This window comes from Acanthochromis polyacanthus, chromosome 8 (genome assembly GCF_021347895.1).
Source record: "Acanthochromis polyacanthus isolate Apoly-LR-REF ecotype Palm Island chromosome 8, KAUST_Apoly_ChrSc, whole genome shotgun sequence".
Taxonomy (NCBI): domain Eukaryota; kingdom Metazoa; phylum Chordata; class Actinopteri; family Pomacentridae; genus Acanthochromis; species Acanthochromis polyacanthus.
This window is the reverse complement of record NC_067120.1, coordinates 32,969,107-32,991,598: the sequence shown is the minus strand read 5'-3', so window position 1 is coordinate 32,991,598 and position 22,492 is coordinate 32,969,107. Positions and strand designations below refer to the sequence as shown.

Here is a 22,492-nt window from a genome sequence, read left to right as displayed (position 1 = left end):
CCAAAAAATGTAAAAATAAATACAAAATTATTTCACAGTTATTTACCGTTATTCGAAATTAAAACCATGTATATTAAGAACTGAAAAATGGTAGATAATTTAGCTGTTTTTTTACAGTTTGTTTGTTTTGTTAAATTAATGATAAGAACCAGTAAAGTCACTGTACGAAAATATAAATTTACAGTAAAAAAGTTAAAAATTAAATCAATAAATAACTTCCAAGTCAAAAATTTTAACTTTTAAAAAATATTTTGTTCTTTAATGTTTCACAATAAAAAATATGTATTTTTTACAATATTCAAATCTTCAAAAAAGAAAACATTGTATTTTACCAACTGAAATATGAAAGATATTTTTAATTTTTATTTTATTGATATTTCCTGTTTTATTAAAGTACAGATAATAGCTAGTAAAATCATAAAAAAATTAATAGTGAAGACAGATTACTACATCTCAGTAGCATTTAAATAACAAACTTTGCCTCAGGATGACAGAATGATGCCGAATCGATTTTGTCAATTTTGTTCTCTATCTAATACCTAAATCTAGTCCTTTTAGGCCTTCAAGAAAACAATCCAGTGAGCTTGAGTGGTTGAAAATGGTGATTTAAATTATTTTACTCTTCTAGTGGCAAAATTACAGAGCAGAAAAATCACACAGAACATGTATTATGTTGTTGAAAATCTTGTATAACATATTCATGTTCAATCAACAGTGCTATCAGAGCATGCAGTAGTTTTTAAACGGTTTATTTATGTGATATGTTGATACTCATCTCAGAACCACGTCTATTTCTGTTGCCATTATGAGGACTTTACATCATCTTGGTTATAGCAATGAAAACTAAACCTCATGTACCTGCTGTCAAACTGTCCTCTGTAAACAAATCAAACTCAGTCCACTTTCAGCTGCATATAAATCAAATTTAAATACAGTCATAGCAAGAATTTGACAAAATCCAAAAGTAGCAACGGTTGGTGAAAATGTTACCAATAACGGACTGTTATGTGTAAAATCTATTGCAAACATGACTCAGAAACCTGCATATAAAACACTAGGATGTGGCACGGTAACTGGTAACACTGCAGCCATATTAAAACCTCACATGTGAATACATAGTCTGGTAAAATAAAGTTAGATTTAAGGTCAAGCACTCTGGAGATCTTTTGTGTGACGGAAACTCGTTAAAAGAAATATTTTCCTCCTACATGTTATGAGTTGTGAAATATACCGTGTCACCACTTTATGGCACAATGATGACAAGTTTAAGAGTCCAAGAATGTTACCTTGGCCAGCGTGAGTGGTTTGTTTTCACCACAGTGAGGTACTAAGTAGTAACCTGGATATATGGAAACACCCAGATGACCTCTAGTCTTCCATCCAAAGAGGAGCGCTGGTTTGTTAAATTCATGTCACATTTTATAAGTAAGCTTCTTTTGGAATATTGTACTTTTGGGCTACTTGTATGTTTTATGGCTACCACTGTCACGGCTAAGTTTGAGCACCTAAGTGAAGCCACCAAAGCTAGGAGGCAGAGGTGTCTTAAAAAGGGAGTTTACTCTACCTCAGCTGGAAAACTGCTGGAAAGGACAGCAACAACTTGTGGCTGAGGCTTGGGCAGGTTGTTTGAAGCTTCGGGGTGAGGCTGAGGATGGACTCCCAGAGAGCTGGGAGAAAAACGGTTCAGACATGCCAGGAGGTTGAGGAACAGAAGCTGAGCAGTTTCTGGCAGAGCGATACTCATGGAATGCAGAGCTCAGGCTGCAGTCCACCTGAGCTCTGCGTTTGTGCTGCGAGGAAGCACAAAGACCCAGCAGGAGGGGGGAAGAAACTGACTGCAGGCAGAGAAGCTGAGGGAACGCCGAGCACCTGCAGTCATTGGTCCAACCCAAAGGGCAATATATTCATTGCCCTCATTCATTCAACCCTGTAACTCCCTTTATAGCTCCCACTGACTTCAAAAACATCCTGACAAATTAACCTTGAAATAAGCACGTGCAAGTTCAAATATCCAAATGATCAGGGTGAGGGTTTTTCTTTTTCTCTGTAATTACAGGATACTCAATTTTACAGTCAATTTGCGTTCCCTTTGACACACCCTTTTTAAAGACCCACATGTGGGTCAGTCTGGTGTAAGGGGACCAGGATTAAGCATTATCTTCGTTCGCAAGGCTGAACATATTGAACATACTTGAGATGAGCTCACAAAGGACAAACCAGTGGTTCCCACGCTGCCAGAGTTTATCACGTTACTTCAAGATGGGCCCAACCAATACTTAAGCTCCCCTGACACCCTGAGTCTGCCCCATTAGTGTGTGAAGTTTTTGGGTCAGCGTAGCCTTTTACTCAGGAATGTTTTATGATGTTAATATACAAAGCACACTGATGGAATTTGTGGCTTTCAAATGCAAATGTCCACTAATGGAAACAGTGTTTTAGATTTAGGTTGCAGCTCATGTGCGCTGAATGTATGGGAATATAAAGCAATTGTAACAGCAGACAGCACTACATTGTTTTATTTTGCCATTTGACTTTAATTAAAACTGCTTGAAAGCAACATTATAGATTCTTCAAATATTTGTTTCACACAACTCAAGCATGTTTGGTTTCCTTATTTCATCAAGAAGGTTCAAGATGGTCCAGCTCTCAGTGGAACCCTTTTTGATGTAATTGTTCCCCACAAAGGAAACACGACCAACGGAAGTCCAATCAGTCTAGTACGTGACTGTGAATGTTTGTGTCTTTCGGTTGTCATGTCGAGGAGGTTTGTCCGGCCTGTTTCCCAGCCTCCTCCTTAAAACGTGCTGTGAAAGGATCCAGCTGTGCAACAACCCTGAACATCAGTGGGAGTAGAAGGGTTCTGCTTGTGGGATGTCATTCTGAACATTGTCATTGGACGTGTTGACAACGAGGTTAACACAGTCGTTTGAGAACACATTATGCAACCTGTAGTTTGGGAATTGTTCAAGTTGAAAAGTTTGTGGAGGCACGAGTGCTGGTGGATTGTTGTTGTGTACTTCATGTTACCGCATCCAGCAACAGTAGATGTTACAGTACATGCATTGCATTGTAAGGGGGGCATGTGAACATTTGCATTGAACATTTGAAGTCATCTCAGCTGTGCGCCACATCAGTGTCACATTACTGAATGTTTTAATATGCACTTCACTTTCACAGCGTGTTGAGAAACAACAACAACAAAATAAAAACATGCTTGAGACACTGCCTGTCCCAAAAAAAAAGAAAAGTCGTCACCTGGATTTAACTAATTAGTGCAGTGATGAATATGTTTCAGCCGCAACAGCTTTTTTAACCCTAGCTGGTACGGTGAGGAGTTTCTCATTTCTTAAACAACCATGTGGAAAGACATATCTTGTGGTCATGGAAAGGATGTTAATCTGTCTCAGAAGAGTCAAATTACTGGCCTGCAGTAAGCAAAGAAAACAACTGAGGAGATAACTAAAACGACAAAAATCAGGTTAAGAACCATCCAATGCATTGACCCATGGAAGACATTAGTGTGCTTGGAGTGCTGACAGACAAATGGCTGCAACTGTGTAGGTCATAGACATGTGGGAACTGTGTTTTGTAAAGTTTCTTGGCAGTTTTCCTCTTATTTCTAACATGTCCTCTGCAAATACTTGCAGCTTGGCAAACACTTAGCACGTCCCGGTGTCATGAGATAGCACATCGATAACACAAGTCACTTTGCGTCTAATCACTACATATTTTTTGCTTTTTACATGCCATTTTGAGTAATGGAGTCATGAACAACCTTCCCCCGACATTTCACATTTCGCTACATTAAAATTAACGCCAGAAGCTTAAAACACGTTGACATCACATATTAAATGTGTTTCACCCAGTGTGTGATATCACACTGCAGAGCACATTGACTTTCTCACCTGACATATTGAGCCTGATTTACACAGTATACAGCAGAAGTGAGTATGCCCCTGTGCGATGTCACTTACAAATTAAATGATTCCAAGAACTATGTTATTCCCGAATTGAAGTGTACACTGTTTTCGCTTGTTAACAATCAAAAACAAATGTTTTAGAAAGACTACATGGAAAATCCAGACCACAGAGTGTAAATTCAGTGCATCAAAAGTGAAAACACCTGTGATTTCAGTCTACTTGCCTGAACGTGGTTATAGTATTTGAATACTAAAGCTTTCTCAGGTTTGGTTTCGTCCATCTGCATGTCTGCATCATGGCTCCACTTAGAAAAAAACAAAACTGTTTAATCTCATTGTGAGACTTCACAATAGTGGAAAAAGACACAGGAAGATTGTGATCAGAAAAATGCAAGTGGTTGCAGCAGTAATTAGCAGGTGTTTTATTTTTATTTAACCTTTATTTAACCAGGTTGGTCCCATTGAGATACACTGACCTCTTTTCCAAGGCAAGCCTGGCCAAGACAACAGCCAGAGGAACATTAAAAGTGCAACAATTAAAAACAAACAACACTAACTCATTACAAACAACACTAACTCATTGTTAGTGTTGAACAAGGTGTAGAACAAGCCATAGTACCACTTATCAGAGCTGCAGCGGCTGTTCTCTCAAATAGATGCCATGGACAGTGTGCTACTGTTACAATCCAGCTCTGAAAAACAGACATGCAAGCGCTTCAGATTTGGCATATGGATTATCAATGGAAGTCTGAGTTTCTGTTACAACATAAAATGAGCCTGTCGGGATGATTTTATATGCATTATGTATTTTTTTGCTTGCTCTTTGCCACTATATTGCAAGATGAAACTTTGCTAAAGAACATGAAAAGGAGACTCATGAATAGTGGGAGCACATTTGTTGGTCAGATGAGAGAGAGACGTTTGTTCGGCTCAGATAGGACCCAGCATGTCTGGCAGGAATCTGGCCAAGACTGCCGCAGTGGATGTAATGTCCTAACAGTGAAGCACAGAGACATGCGTGCAAAAGATGTTGGGGAAATTACATTTATTGATGGCACTATGGATGGATGTGGATTTTCCAAAATGTTGACCAACAAAATGTCTTCCAGCCAGCAGAACTTGGTAGAAGAGGAAAATTCCAGCCTGATAACAATCAAGAGCATGCTGCCAGAAGCGCACAAGAATTTCTAAAGAAGAAAAGCTGATATCTATGACCTAGCCAAGTGTGTCGTCTGACTTGAATCTTACAGAACACCTTTAAGGTGTTATGCAGAGAAAGGTAGAGAAACACAACCCCTCCACTGACAAACGGCTGAAAAGAACGGCAGAGTATCTGTGAATTCATCAGCCACTGCTATACCTTGTGTTTCCCAAGCACACTAACATACTAAGCTACAACGGCAATGTTAAATGCTATTCCTGCTAAATATCAGCATAGTATTTTCACTGTTAGCATTTAGCTTAAACTGTGCCTGTTGACTGACTGTTAGTCTTATTCTGTGATTGTTCACACGTGTTGAAGTTATTGTGGTCCAGACAGCAAAGTAGTCAGAGCACTGCATGATGTACAGCTACCAAACTCTGGCTGCTCTGGGTTGTTTTAATTTCTGCTCTATCTACCGCTGTGAGAAAAACCTGTTTTGACCAACTGCTGCATTCAGGGAGCAATCTGATCCAGCAGAATGAAACAGACTGAAAGTCTTTGCCTCAACTGGCAACAGCACTAACTGAAAATGAAATGAATGTTACACGGTACAAAGGAATACATTGAGGCTCACACACAGAGACGGACACAGTCACAGGCAGTTGCTTGCGTGTAGTACAAACTTGTGTTGACGTGTAGGTTCAGATTTTTAACACGGAGCAGATACATCATCTCTGAATCTTTATTGTTTGTACTCGTGAATATATCGGTATGTGTGTCAGTCAGTCTGTTCTTCGCGTTTCTCGATATCCGTTAATGTGACCTACTTCTGACTTGACAGGTTTATTACTAGAGACCAGAGAAAGTGCAGTGTTGAATTTGAAGTCATCTGGATCAGCGGTTCTCGAATTATAAAAAAAGCAAACATTAAACGGCTGTGCCAACTCTGATATAACAACATAATCGATGACATCAGCGATGATTGTGCACGGTTAAAGCATGAATTCCTCTAGAGACCAAGCTTCAGCTAAAAAACTTAATCAGCTACATTGCGGGAGCATTTTAAAACAGATCAACAATGTGGGGTTCTGTAATCACCGCTGCAAATGAGGTGAAATCATCCCATAAGGCTTTGTCTGCAGCGACAGACGGCACCATCCTGGTTACCATTTGTTACCAGCCAAGTACGATACAGGATATTAAAATGATCAACACCTCAAACATGTTCTGTTAGTAGCTGTCACGTTGAGTTTTCAAAATATTTCTTTATCATCTACAAAGTAATTTCGGCTGTTTTGGTAATGTAGTATTAAACCACCAACATCTCATCTTGTTACTCAGCCATTTTATATTTTCTGATGACTTTAACAGCCACGTGTGAGTAAGAAAATGACTTCAACTGTTGTTAGTCTCTAAATCATTTCACTGATTCAAGAAGACATTTGCCAGTGATTATCTAAACTATATAGTATTCCCTTAAAATGATTTCATGTCATCACCACTTTTAGTTTGAAGTGAAGTACCTCTGTATAAAGAAGATATTGCCGCTCCCGTTAGGAGGAGTAGTTGCTTTGACATACGGAGTGAATCCAACTGTTTTTAACCGCAATAATGAAGTGCACATTGAGTGCCTGAGATATCTGTGTCAGATGTCTGAATTTACCGGAGCTGATAGAGTTCCACAGAAACAGCTGTGACTGTTCAACCCAAACTAATGGCCCTTCTTCCATGTGTGGCTTGTGCATGCTTCAACTTACAGTAATGACTGTGAGGATCTGACAGTTTCTTTCTGTGCTCCTTAAACTGAAAGACTTCCAGATGGTGCAGCAGCACTTTCACTTACCTCCCTGTGAGGAAGAACACTGGCGGCAGTACAACACACACGAGTAGAGCAGATTCAAGAAGATTTACGCTTCTTTTTATAAAATGATGAAGAGTCAGTGGTAATTATTATTTTTTTAAGATTTCATTTTATACTTTTACATTATAAGTGGGACAACATGCACTCATTTGTTGAATTAACCACTAAGGATGTCACACCAGATATTTTTGTCGGTACCAATTCCACAATCCTCAATACCGAATTTAATATCCAGAAAGGAAGTCGTTCAAATATTTTCAGCATTTCAAGACAAACTCTTTAATTTAAAAGCAATGCTGCACACACAGTATGCTAAACATTCATGCACAACAGTGACGGTAGCATACCAACTAGCAACAGATGCTAAATGTCAGAATTTTCAAACAATAATGGCAGCATTTTGGAATATAAACTGTTGAATTTTCACAGCATGTTAAAATTATCACTTGATTTTGGTGTAGGTGTTTTTTGTATTCTTTTTTTGTTGTTGCTTGGTTTTTCTGCAAGTCTCCAGTACCAGACGACTCTCCACTTCAGTAACTTGTGGCAGAATATTTACAAAAACTGCCTCGTAATTCACCCTTTTAGCGTTTCTGTTTCCACCTTGGAGTAAATCCCAACTGTTTTGCCTGTTACGTCAACTCCAGATGTGCAAAACAACAACAAACAGTACTTGTGGGACGCAACTCTGGTTCTATGAGCACATATGAAATAGAACAATGGAACACTTGTTGTGTTCAACCATATGGTGGAGACACACTGAAGAGGGTAATGTTAAAAAGGAGGAGTCATCAAGAGAGCAGGAAGATGCTACTTGTTTTCCTCTCCAAGTTTAACCAGTCCACAGCATTCATATTTAATGGCCATTCAGAAGTATTTACCCTGGATTAGGTACTTCTTTCTCCCCTGAAAATGTCCCTTATAGAGGTTCTGCTGGGGCAGTGTAGTGGTTGGAACATGAACAAAGGTTTTGGCCGCCCTAAAATGGATTACAAGGTCATGCAGTAGAAAACGGACTTCTGGTAGCTCAGATACGACTGATAAACCATCACATAGAGTTTTGGCATCGACTTGGGCAGGACGGTTAATCAATGTCAAATCAAAATGGCAATCTGAAACGTTGCAATTAGGTTGCAAATTAGAATAAACTTTATTTAGTGCAACAGACCAAGGATTTGAACTGTTGTCAGTAGTTTAATAAAGTCATGTTGCCCTTCTCTTGATGGTGTCTTATGAAGTAATGCGCCATAAGAGATTTTTAACCTATTATACAGTGAATATTGAATTAGAGCTAGACTTACACTGCAGATCCAATCACAACTGCAAAAACTGCAACTCTGTATTTTCTCCTTCAGCCCCATTTGGTACCAAAGCATCTGATCTCTTGACATCTCTATTAACCAGTAAGTCTGTAACATTTGTAGCTTGCAAAAGTGTTAACATTAGCTTGACTGAGCTGTTTTCGCTGCTAGTTTGTGGTTGAATGGAAAAAAATGGATCATATTTAACTCTGAACCTTTAACCCAGCAGATTTATTGTATTCACTACGTGTATCCATGGTGCAGTAGGCTGGATAGAGTGGTCGCTACAGCTATAGCTCAGTTCTACTTGACGTTTCTAAGTGATTCATCTTGTTGTGCAGCAAGATTTCAAAACAAATCAACTTCATAAATGAATAAAAGATGTGTTGTTACCGTGAGAAAATGAAACTTCTACAGTGGATATTTTCTCATGATAACAAGCTGCAGGTGAAAAGGTTTTTTGAGAACAGGTGGGAGCAATGGAGAGTGTGGAAAAGAGGTAAAGAAGCATGTGCAAGCAGGTTGGAACAGGTGGAGAAAAATGTCAGGTGTGGTGTGTGATAAAGGAGTATCGGCAAGAATGAAAGGAAAGGTGTAGAAAACGGTGGTGAGACCAGTGATGTTGTCTGGTTTACAGTGGCACTGGGTAAAAGATAGGAGTTGGAAATTAAAATGCTGAGGTTCTCTTTGGGGTTGACAGGGATGGATAGGATCAGAAGGACAGCGCATGTTTCGATGTTTTGGAGATAAAGCCAGAGAGGGCAGACTGAGATGGCTTGGACATGTACAGAGGAGGGATAGTGAAAACACAGATGAGACACAACATTATGACCACCTGACTAATATTGTATTGGTCCCTTTACGCTGTCAATAATGCTCTGAACCATTGGGCATGGACCAGAGGACCTCTCAGAGTGTCCTGTGGGGTCTGGCACCAGGACATTGGCAGTGGATTCGTTGGGTACTCTGGGTTGTGCAGTGGGGCCTCTGTGAATCAAACTTGTTCCACTGCATCCTGTTGATGCTTGTTCAGAATGGGGTGTTGGAAGTTTGGAGGTCCAATCAACATCTTGGGCGACTGCCATGTTCCTCAAGATGTTTATGATTGGTTGATGTTTTATGATATTGTGAGGTGCATTTTCCTGTGGGGGTAGGTCAGTGATATTTAGGATTGTTGTTTGCATGAGTTAGTGTGCTTGTTCTGGGACAATGTATTTTTGGGTGTTTAAGTCTCATCAACACGAATGCCAAAATCCAAGGTTTTCCAGCAGAACACCACATAATACCAATATGATCATTGTTATTCACTTCATAATGTTGTGGCTGATTGATGATTATCAGTAGAAGAAAGCTGAGTTTTGAACTGCCAGGACCAAAGAGGAGGTTTATGGATGTAGCGAAAGAGGACATGAAGTTCGTTGGTGTGAGATAAGAGGATGCAAAGGATAGCGTTAGATGGAAGCAGACGGTTCGCTGTGGCGACCCCTGAAGGGAAGAGCCCAAAGCAAAAGGAGTCTTGAATAGGTGGGAAATAATTTAGGCCAATTCCTATTTTATATAAATGATTTGTCATGTCTTAATAGGTATTTGTCAAATGGTAGCAAAAGAACATGTGCTGAAGTCAAGTGCAGAAATGAAAAATAACTCGGTGTGAAAAATCGGAGCTATTTCCACAGCACCGAGAACTTCTATGGGTGATCGTCCATCTCCAGTTTTTGTTTTTTTATTTTTTTATTTTCAGCCAACATATATTTGAGAAAGAGCCTGAGTCTGTTGTAAATCCTAGGTATCTTGCTTCATGCTGACGGCGTCTCTCTGAGTGTCTGAGGGTGAGATGATATGAGAGGCAGCAAGAAAAAGTAAAATGTCAGTGTATATACAGTGAGTTGCAATGTAGAGTCACCACCTGCTGTTTCCTGATGTTATTAGCATAGGTAGAAAATTACATGATATTACTTTTTCATTTTTTTTCAGTGTCAAGTGATATAAGATTTAAAAAAAACACACACACACACAATACTGAAACTTAGTCCATCAGAATAATTTGAACTTTTCTGCAGCCACATAGGGATGTTCAGCAGGGAGGATAATGGCTACAAGATAGGCCGGTTTTAAGAAAGGTTCTCAGGACATGAAAAAAAAGATTTTCCCCACAGCTATTTTAATATACAGATGATTATATTATATACCTAGAGCATACACAACTGATTTTGTATTTCTGGTTTAAAAAAGAGCGTTAGAAGCATCATTATGTCTTTATTCAGACTCTTTAATTAGTTTGCCTTGAATTTAAAAGTAAAATCAGCGTTTATTAGGTTGTCATTTTGAGCCTTCTACTGCTTTAGTTATTTAAACAGCTTTCCAATTGTCATGAAGCAGCAAAAACATGTTACACAAACCCTCAGGAACTCTTGCAGGTAAAATGACACTAACATAACACTTTTAGGGCTGACTCTGAAAGACTCACTCCAAACAGAACTGTAATAACAAAGCAAAATTGAAGCTAGAGTATCATAGAAGTAACTTGTCCAGCTGGACCAAATGTCAACTGTGTGATATTCCACCATTACTGTTCTAATTTAACTTTTCATAAAGCTCTGAGGTGGGACCTTGGAGAAAAACAGGCTGCTTTTCAAGTTTTTAAAACCTGCCATCAGCCATTTCTCTCTGCTGCTTTGGAACCTTCCTCGCATCTAAAATAGGGTTGTTTGATATTGGAAAAAAATGCTTTAAAGTAGGTCATCAAAAATGAGCAATACTTACCAATTTTGACTGAAATTTAGCATTTTATCATGCCGAACTTTTGTAGCTATATCACTTAGCCCTGGTTGTGTCCTTTTCTATGACTTTCTGTGGTTTGTGTTGCAGGTTTTGGTAAAACTGCAGTTATTGTATCGATAGGTCTAACCATGTGTCCGACCAGCCTTGTAGACTAGCAGTGACACGCAATAAGAGTGTGTGCAAGTGTGCGACTACCACATGTAACTTTCTTTTTATAATTTAATTTTAGAGGGCTTGTTTTTTTGATTTCTGTCAGAATGTAAAAAGACTTTCAGCAAATATAGCTAAGAAAGCTCCTGGAATACATCAACACACTCAACTGATATTTCAACATTCTCTGCAGAACGCAGTGTTGCTGTGGTATGCTCTGGATTTGCCTTCAAATATTAGACAAACCCCAATTTTTCAAACATAGTTCCCATGAGATGCTGATATGGTACTGAGCTTTAGGTTTTCTAAGAGTTCTAGGAGGTACTATATACTTTTCTTGGCTGGTTTTCCAACCTTGGATGTGACACAGATGTTTAATCCTTATGACTGAACAAATGTTTGCGGTTGTCTCATTATTGGTGAGAAATTTCTGAGTGTTTCTACTTGTTATCCTGTTTTCTCTTCACTTTGCCTTCACTCTAACCAGTCAAGGCAGATGACCGCCCTCCCTGAGCCTGGCTCTGCCGGAGGTTTCTTCTTAATAATGAGAAATCTTCTCTTCCCACTATTGAGTTTCTCTCTAAAATATAGCATTTTAAAGGCTTTCCTTACTACGAAAAGTGTCTTGAGATGACGTGTGTTGTTAATTGCGATCAACATAATTCTGAAAGCTGTTTAAACTAAGTCTTGAATTCTAAATGACAGACATTTGATGAATTCTGTCATGATATACATTTTGATTCCAGAAGATAACCAGACTACAGGAGATGCTGCGTGGCTTTTCTTAATCACTCCTGATCCAAGACTCCTTGCTGGGAATTCTCAGCTGTAGTTCCACCTCAGAGCTGTCTGACACTATCCTCAAAGTGTTTATGGGTTTGGTTTCTGGAAGTTGCATTGAGTGACTTTTTCCAACCGTTTGACCCAGTCACTGGTTGAGATCGACACAAGGATTAGTCTTAAAACACTGCTTACCATCTGGAGGCCATCTGGTCTTGAATCAGTTTTTTGTTTTCTGGAGATAAATGGATTTGTATCAGTGTACATTTGACCAGTTTAGTGTGAGGCATGGGACATCACGTCTTTTATTTGCTCCAGGAGGTACAGCAGCAGCAGCAGAGTTATGAAAGAGTCTTTCTGTTTCTATTTTTTGTGGAGCCTCAGCCACACCTGCAGCAGCTGCAGCAGAGGTATGAAAGAGTCTTTCTGTTTCTATTTTGTGTGGAGCCTTAGCCACACCTGAAGAGCGAAACGGACATCTGAATGATGGCATAATTTGGATTTCTAATATGAAGTTCAGTGGAGTTGCGGATATGAGGACCTGAAAACACATCTGAATCTAAATGCTGACAGGAAAATGATTGGTTTAGAGAGGCCAGGGTGAATCGGAAAAGCTAAAAGGAATAGTAGGAAAAGCCACAGACAGCTGATTAAATTGATAGTGGAGGATTTGGAAAAACGAATCCTCTTGAAGTAATTTAATGAAATATGGTACTTTTTATTTTTATTTGATTGATACTAAATGATATGCTTTGTGCCGTACATCAGGAAACTGTCAACATAATTGCTTGGTTGAGTAATGATGGCGCCTGCATGTATTTTACTGGAATCATTATTAACACAAAATAAAAGGAGTCCATAAAAATCTGACTGTCTCCATTAGAAACACGGCAGCTTCAGCACTGTGTTCAAATGTATTAAAGAAGTTGTTAATATTTTCTTGACAATTGACATCTTCCTTTTACACGACTAATATCCAGAAAAGCTAGTGCAATAGATGTTTGTTGAAATGATGTGTTCAGTTTCAGTGGTAAAGTCAAAAACAGCATAACATTGTTAAAGTCTTCGAGAGGTGCTTGGGGTTGATAGTTGGGCATACAACCCTCAGATGCAACTCTTCCAAACGGTTAATTTTGTTCCTTTTTATCATAATCCTCAATAGAAATAAAAATATAGCTGTGGAACTATACTGTTGGTACAAGACACTTTCTTTCTTTCTTTCTTTATTTATTTGCTTATGTATAAATTTGCATTTCCATTGGTTGTAATAACAATGGAATGAGTGTTTTTCTTGCACTTAATGTTTCAGATCATATATTGGTAGTTTCTCGATTCTGCTTCTTTATTTAATGTTAATAAAGACTTCTTGTATATATAGGTTGCTGTTGTGAATTTACCCAACAAGTTTGAATATTAAGGATAAGACCCTAGATGACAGGAATTTACCTGAGTAGTTTAAATATTTTGGTTAAAACCCGACAAGATTACATAAAATACAGTTTAACCTGACAAAACTGAATAATGAAGTTAAGACAATCCAGTATTATCAGTTATGGAGATTTATGTGGCTTATAAAAGCTGAATTTGAGTACCTACTAAATTATAAATTGAAAACCTAAAGAATCCAAATATGCCTGTGATCATCCATATCTGCATCAGTAACGGTCGTCCGCTGATTAACCAATATCAACTTTTGAATGGATGTATATCCTTGAAATTTTCATGTGTCAATATCCTTTACTTTTCAAGTTAAAAGTGCTCAAAAATACTGGAAAAAAATAACACAAATCAAAGCACAACAGCAACAAATTTCAAGCAATTATTATGTACTTTAAGGGCATGTAACTTAAATATTGATGGCACTGAGGAAAAACTTCACATGCCTTTAGTAAATGTTTTTTTAAAAAAAACCTGTACAAAAAGGAATCAGTTGATTTTGAGGGTGTCAAGTGGGACTCTTTTTTCAGATTTGGTCGATTTTATATGAAGTAAGCTTCAGACAGATTGGTCTCACAACTGCAAGTGATGATTAGTTCATCAGAAAAGTCGAAAGATGTGCAAACTCACAGAAATGGTGCACAATAAAGCCAAGAGGTCCTCTTTAGAGCATCACTGCACTGAACGGTTTGACAGTCGTGCAGTCCTCAGCCTTCGGACTAGAGCAGCAGTGTTAGAAAAACCGGACATTATATTTTCTACAATACTTATTGTGACATGAAAACATGTAAGAACCAGATGGCTTGGGCTTGAGTAGCTATTTAGAATAAATTCGGCATTCTACAATTATTGGTGCGTTTTTCAAAAGGAGCCCATCTGCAGAGAAAATAAAAAAATATTAAAATGATTTTTTTTTTAAAAGCAGTTTGAATCCTGACACATATGGTTTCACTGGCATCCGAAATAGTTTTTTGGCTTCATCACCCGTTCTGTAGCTGAAATATTTCTATCCATCTGATGTTGCAATGCTTTTTGCAAACATATCTTCCTTTTATAGTGTGTTTCTACTGTTCTTGGCTCATTTCACCGTGCACATGTAAGCCCTTAAATCTGAGTAAACAATGTTCTGTGCGGTAGATTAACCCTTTAAGCTGCAGTCAATTCCAGCCATTTTCAGTACAAAAAATCGCTAATATTCTATTTGTAAATAAAAAATATGACGAGAAATACAGGGAATATTGGACGCGCATCGCGAGGTGCATTTCCTTGAAAACGACCTATTCTTGGTAAATATACCGACTTCAATACATGTTTTGGACGAAATATTTTACTGGCTTGTGTCGTCTGGATGTCCAAGGTTGGATTATGGCCGTTTTTTGTGGAATATTTTCATCTGTGTGTGTAATAATAAACCCGGAAATGTGAGTCGCGCTGTGTGCGTTGAAGCCGTGTATAGAGAACGGATGGATGGATATTCGTTGTTTGTCGGACAAATGTGATTATATTACCCGCTGTGGTAATCACATCTGAAAGTGGTTTATACCGGCGGATTCATGAGAATCTAAGCTTTCCATCGGCGTATAATTTTTATATAATCGTGTTTGCAGCCTTCGGACATTCTTTAAATTCCTATGCAAATTAGTAGTTGTACCGCTGGCGGTACACTGAAGTTTAACGGGTTTTAATCATGGAAAATAAGAATCATGTGAGTTTTGTCTCGAACAATAAAAAAGCTGTAGCATGATTTGCATTATTTCACATTGTGCTTCCTGCAATGTGATTTTCACATACACTTAGCACGAACACAAGTCCATGAGGGTGGAGATTTGGACTACAATACAGCACCAAATGCTACCATATGCATATATTTTGGTAAAATTCTGTGACCTGCATAATGCTCTGCTTTGTGGAGTTAATCTGAGCTCTATGTTTCTGCAGGCCTGTTTCTGATGGCTCCTGTTCTGACTGCTCCTACGCTGGCCAACATGTGCAGACCCCTGAAGACGCTCAACGACAGCCTCAGCCACCGGCGACGGTACATGGTGAGAGATTGATGGCATGTTTGCAAGCATGAGGCGGAGGTCCTGATGTCTGGGGAGGTCATACTATAGCAGTGGATGAAAACTATCCTGACCCTCAAACACAAACATTAACTGTAGAGGTTCACCCTTAACCCCTTGACGCATATTGTCGCAAATTTGCAACATACTACTTTTATTTAGATTTCAGCCGAGATAGTGTATCCATTCCCCCAATGCTGGTTTGTGCATATTTAATACGTGTCTCGGAACCTTTTGCAAGCACTGGTTTCTCATAGGACTGGTTGGAGTGAGACCCAATTATTATATATCTGTTATTATTATTATATATCTGTTCTATGTGTAATAGACAAAATAAATATCTCCACTTATTAGAAAGCAAAAACATGCAAAAGTTTTTCTTAATTTTAATTGTAAATAAATTCAGACGTCAAAGGGTTAAACAAATGCCCTGTCACTATATTTGTGCAGGACGTTGAAGTCAGAGTCAGACAGAATTAGCTCTGACAGACTGCAGCCAACTGGACACTAATAGGAAACATCAATAACAATAATGGTGAAAACGGCAATTATTTTGCCACAGAAAGTCTGTTAAAGCAGTTTAATTTATAGGAGTGCTCCCTCAGTGTAGTATTCTTCCATGAAGTTGGAGCAGGTTGAGATATTCTACCTCGTACTTCCTACTTTGGGACAAGCTCTGAAAACACTTATTCCTACAGTTTCCATGATGGTGTTGCCTCTTGTTAATCACATGCTGCCCGGTAACCATGTAAACACGGTAAACTAGTTTCTGGAAGCAATTTGTAGTTTCCATGCTGAGATAATCTTGATGACAATGCTATGACTGAGTCAGGTAATTGTCTCACAAGTGTTTACTAGTTTAGTCACTGTGATGTATAAAATCAGCTAAGCGTAACTTCAAATGGTCATTTTGAGGTAACTGTCCAGAGCATAGAAAGTATAATTCGGTGCTCTTTCGTCATTTTTTTTGTGCAGAATAGCTTGGAAAAAGAAGCGTTTATTTGTTAAAAATACAGTGCAGTAGTGCTCCACAGAGCACAGGGTCAGCCATGATATAGTGCTGATAGAATTAAGAGCCTTTGTCAAGGGCTTGAACCTCCAACATTCTAATCACCATCATCTGAATAAAGCTGTTAAGACTGTAATTTCATTTTTTAAACTAGAAAAACACTCGGAGAGCGTAGTACTTCCTTGTATCATTTCCAACGCATAAGTCCCAATAAGTCCGCAACGATGGATCTCTGGTAGGATCGCACTTATGGCAGCTGACATATTGTTCACCTGTTGTCATAGTTACAGTGACGCCGTGCCGCTATCTTGCAATGATACAGAAATCTTTAACAAATCCGTGGATCCAGACTATAATCCACATCACTGCCAAAATCTAATCAGCTGCCCTTTGTGTCATTTCTGACCTTCCCTGAAAATTTCATCCAAATCTGTTTCTGAGTAACGTTGCTAACAGACAAACAGACAGACAAACCAACACCAATCATCGCATAACTCCGCTGCGTTTCTTGGCAGGGTAACACTTAAAAAATGAAGTTTGATTGATCAAAGTATTTTCGTGGCATTTTTTTCCCCAAAGAGAGATATGTCTTCGTTTTCTTTGTAATCTTACATGCAAATCATGTTTTATACTGAAAAGCCAATATTGTTTCACCAGTGCAACAATATTGGTGGCATCTCACTCATGGATCAGTCACAACATTAGAACCATTTGTCTAGTACTATGTCGGTCACACTTGTGAAGCAAAACAGCTCTGATCTGTTGGCGGTTTCTGTCACCAGGACGTTGGCAGAGGATCCCGTGGTTTTTTAGTGATGTCTCCAGGGACTCCAGACTCTTGATTGGATTGGGATCAGGCTGGTGCTCTTTGTCGTGTTCCTCTAGCTGTTCATGTGCAGTTTTTGCAGCATTGGGTGTCTAGCTGTTCTGGTTATGGGGGCCATTGTTCTCAGTGTTTAAACATCCACATTAACATCCCATCAGCACATTGCATTACTTAGTGGTTGCATTGTAAGATTTTGTTCAGTGTTATTCACCTCACTTGTCAGGGGTTTTACTGTTTTTTGAACTTAATCATTCATAGAACAGGATATTATCATGGCTACCTTGTGTTCTATGAAATTGTTCGAATTTGTGTGTTTTTACCAGAAATAGTATGAAAAGTTTGATTGTCCTTGTCACAACCCACTAGCTTCTCCAAAGCATTGAAAGAGGTCAACTGAAAAGTTTGGCTTGTGAAATGTACAGGCTAATTTATGTCTCTCTCTTCTTCTTTGCTTTACAGAAGCACAACTTCCCCATCAACTACACCATCAGGGTTCACCACAAGGAAATCTTTAAACTGTCAAATATCAGCAGAATGGTAAAAGTCACGACTCTCTCTGTGCTCTATAAAGCCTGATTTATTGACTCACTTCCTGTACCTGCCAGAGGACATGTTGGAGGTGATTCCTCAGAGGGCCACATTTCAAATCTTTGACTTTCCTGCAACAATCAAACGTCTGGATATGTCAGACTCATACCCTGTATTTAGGCGCCTGGTGTTATATGGTGATGAAATATTAAAATGCATTTAGCATCTGTTACTTAACCTATTTTTTTCCTTGTCTTTCCTACTTCAGAGGTTAAATGTAGAGGGGTTGGATGACCTGGTTCTCCAGAGGCTGTGGTTTCAAGTCAACCAAGGCGTGTTAAAAAAGGTAGGAAAAGCTATAAAATGTTACTTAAGTCACTGAGAGTTGTAATGCATTTTACAACCGAAGCAACCAAAGTATAATAGACTGTGCGGCCATTTATTGTGTGGCACATACCAAACACTGTCTCAGAAAATGAGATTTCTAGTAAAGGTGGACATGAAAGTATGACTGTATGGTATAATACTCTGGTATTCAGTCAAAAAGTGTGTATGTTTATTATTATGAATTTGTTCATGTGGTGTTCTGACTACTGACAGAGTGGACAGAGAGCACTAGTTACTGTCCCTTTCACAGTGAAAGAGATTTATCTGGTTAAATAGACAGAAAGTAAATAGAAAATGTCAGAACTACAGCCTGGGAATTATTGAAACTCCCGTATTTTCATGAAATGTTCTCAGTGTGTCACTTAATTTCAATTATACATTACTCATTCAGTCCTTTTTGTTTTATGGTTTGAGCATGTGTCTACTCTTTTCTGATGAACTTATACCTACTTGTAAGCCTGAGAGAGAATCTTGAGGTAATTAATAAGTTTATAGGCATGTAGGCAGCTTGCAAGAGAATTAAACTTGAAGCAAAAGAGATTTTTCTTTTCCAACTTCGTATTTACTCTCAAAATCTGCTCTGCTTTGTCTCAAAACCGCTTGGTTGTACTCTGTTAGACAGTTGCTTCCACAAACGTCTTGTGCATAATTTACTGAACTGATCTTTGTGGAAAACCCTCATCAAAAGTCCCGACCAATAAAATGTCATGTGTGACGTTAACCAATAAAATTATTGCTTCCTCCTTGCAGATGTGCTTGCTGCACTTCCTGCAGTCCTTGCTGGTGGTTACTGTATAACCACGTTCAATCACACAGGCCTTGTTTTCTGTATTTGTTGTCTTGTGAGACTTTTGGAGTTTCTTCATATACTAGTGTCCATATTTATGTACTTTCAATGTCCAGTTTTACTATAATAGCTACAGATTGTAGCGACAGTCATTCAGACAGTCCCATGTTGGCAACCACAAAGAATCATGGGAATATCAATGTCCAAATCCAAAGTATCAAATGAGTGATTCTGTTCAGTTGTTTTTCAGATGGGTTTGTGTGAGTGAGAACATTGGGCCTCATTCATGAACGCGTTCGTAGAAAAGCGTTCGTAAGAACGGCTTTAAGAACTCCCAAGAGAAAAGTACGTTGGATTCACGAAGCGTTCTTGACAAGCCAAATCTGTTCTTAGGAGGGAGATGTGCCGGATTCAAGAACAGTCTCTACGAACACCCTCCCCTCTCATTAACATGACATTTACATTGTATTGACTTGTAAATGTAAAAGGTACACCCTCTAAACTTCCTTATAAGGCAGCAGCAAGAGCGTGTTTGAGACACGTGAGCACTGGAGTGCAGGTGAAACTCCGCCCACCAGAGTGATGGTCATTTCTGCAGATGGCAGAGCTTCAAACAGCCAATAAAGTCTGACCTGAGACAGCTAAACTTTTATACTCAGAAAGGGTGTGTGTCGTAATAAAACACCCTCTGCCTCTGCTGCAGTGACAGGTAAAACTGCCCAGGCCATGTCCGCCTTGTCTCCCCGGTCAGCGCGTGCGTGCACACCGGGGCGTGTGCACGTGGCGGCGGTCAGCGTGGTGGATATTACGCGCGCACGTTGCAATAGTTATTGTGCGTGCACGTGGCGGCGGTCATCGCGCATGCACGTCGTAGTGGTCATTGCGCTTGTACCTCCCACAGACCTCTAAACACGTTAATGTGACCAAGTGCAGCTTCAGATCTAAAATCTGATTTTGAGTTTAACTGGCACTGAACTATAAAACCATTGATCACTAAAATTCACTTGAATAAATCTAGTTTTAAATTAAATAATTTGTGGTAATATTTGAATCATTTTAAGAAAGAAATTCAAATTTTTGGATCAGTTTTGACTAACAAAATTCTAAAAGAGCAGATTTTTTGTGTGTAAGAGTCCTCCTGAGTGTTCTTAGAATTTGTTCTTACTTTTAAGAACAGGTCAGTTAAGAACACGTTCGTGAATGCCAAAAAATCTTCTTAAAAAGGCTCTAAGAACAGATTTGTTCTTAAGAACGCTTCATGAATGAGGCCCATTGTTATGCTGTTGCTCGCAACAGGGAACCATGACAGAGACTCCTGTAGCGGTTAATGACCTCCAGCTACCTCTTCAAATAAATATGCAAATGCCAAACAAAGCAGCATTTTTTCTGCTTGGTAACTGCTTGGTGGATTATGAACAGGATCCACTGCAGCCCATGGAACCACTCTGTTAAACTGACATCACTTTCCCAAGTCCTGCCGCATAATTTTGTTGTACTACAGTAGTAGCACTTTGCTTTCCGGTCATCTTGCTACAGGAAGAAATTGAGCAAGTTTTTTTTTTACAGCCTCCCTTATGGGCAAATACAATATTAATTTGGGTGCAGAGAGACAGTCAGTTTTGAGCATGAGCACAGTGGATTAGCACCTGAGCAGGAGCTATTTGAGACAGATTTGCATGTTAATTGCATGCTCTTTTTTTACATTGTCCCTTACCTATTTGTACGTAACACGTTTGAGCTACTGGATAGCTAGCTAGCTATCTGTCTGTCTGTCTGTCTGTCTGTCTATGTCTGTCTGTCTGTCTGTCAAAGCATTACAAAATCTAAAGGTAAAATGAATCAGAAAATGAAAAGTAATTTAGTAGCTCTAAGACAAATCAAAGGACTAAAGCTCTGTCAGTCAGTTAAAAACAAATTGTGTTGAAGTGCCACATGTCAGTCAATGACAGACTAAGGCCAGTGTCATCCTGTCCATGTTCACAAAGTACACGAGGGTCTATGAACCCCTCAACAGACCTCCACATACAGCAGAGTATATGTGGAAAATTATCCTCAGACAGACTGGAAAATTAGCACAGTAGCAAAAACTGTGTAACTTTGCAGCCGTCTATGTATGTGTCTGTAAGGGAGTATAATCAACGCTTCGCTGACCAGTGATCGATCTCTCACATTTGCCTTCAGATAACGTGTCTCACACAAGGGTGTCAGTTTGTTTTTAAAAGTGGGGGGATGGAGACCACAGCACTTTGAGAAAATGTCGAACAACGGCGGCAAAATGCCACAAACTGGGCTTGAACTCACAACCTCCGCACCAAAGGCAGAGGCTCAAGCTGTTGAGCTATCGGTACATATGGGTAGAGGGGTCTGTGGGTCGCTATAGTACTAATTCTCCCGGGCCAAAATTTTGCCCCTGCACGCCTCTGGTCGGAGCTTCCACTTGGCACGGGTGCTAATTTAGCATCTGCGCGTTTTTTTGTTTGTTTTTTTTAACCTCACGAAGGTGTGCTGCATGTCTGTGCAACTCTCGGCCGAGTGCGGGTGGTGCGTTCAGGAGCGTCGGAATTTTCTATACTACTGAAAATAACTGGGTTTACAACGGCTTACATGTGAAGAATTTGAATGTGTTGGAGACAAAATGACCCCTGACCAAAAGTGGGGGGGACACGTCCCCACCGCCCCCCCCTAAACTGACGCCTATGGTCTCACATCACCTCAGACTGGAATGAAACTTGTAAACTTCCTCTAAAACCTCAGGCACTCAGGTAGCTCAACTGGTTCAGTGTACAACCCATAAACAGCATATAGTCCCTGACGCAGTGGCCTGGGTTTGATTCCAGCTCACGGACCTGCAGCTTTTTACTGCACGTCCCCACAATCTTCTCCTTACTTTCCTGTCTGCCTCTCTATTAACCTACCTAATAAAGTCAACAAAAAGGCAAAACCTCAGGTCCTGAACCCCTGAAATCCTGCACATGAAGCCTGCCAGCTCGTTCAGACGGTCACCTGTCAAGCTCCCATATCAAACTCCACACACTGCTAACGCTTACCGAACACACTATACTTTATTCTGGTGTTGCGTGCCTGCACATGCCGTTCAGCCCCGCCTCCACCCCCAGCATCCACCTGTAGCCTGAGAGACTGGCTTCCTCCTTGGAATACAGCGTTGTTGCTCCTTGCTGAGTTGAGCTCACTGTTTCGTTATGAGGAGTGACAAGGCCAGAGTCTAGATACCAAATGTTAATGCTGTCCATGCTCTGGATGTGCAAAGTCTTCCGGCTGCCTGAACGTTGGTTTTGTTTCTCTCTCGCCAACTCATTTGCAATCACACGTCACCAGACAGGACATCTTATGATGACTAATGACAGATTTCTTGACATGCACACTTCACCTAACAGTTATTCGGAGCTGTGAGAGTTGCTCAATACCGCCCAACCTTCTGCAACACATTAGAGCAGCTGTTAGCAGATTCTTGGCTCACGACTAACAATTCACAAAGGATTCAGCTTGAATATATAAAAGTG

General features: G+C 39.5%; 1 protein-coding gene across 2 annotated transcripts in view; it reads left to right on the top strand.

Moving 5' to 3' along the window:
- il34 (interleukin 34) overlaps positions 1 to 22,492 on the top strand; it is a 51,285-nt gene that overhangs the window by 17,092 nt on the left and 11,701 nt on the right. For both annotated transcript variants that reach the window (XM_022218573.2, XM_022218574.2), the window contains exons 3-5: positions 15,313 to 15,416; positions 17,729 to 17,806; positions 18,066 to 18,143. In XM_022218573.2, coding sequence (XP_022074265.1) covers positions 15,313 to 15,416; positions 17,729 to 17,806; positions 18,066 to 18,143 — 260 coding nt within the window. The remainder of the gene's footprint in view (positions 1 to 15,312; positions 15,417 to 17,728; positions 17,807 to 18,065; positions 18,144 to 22,492) is intronic.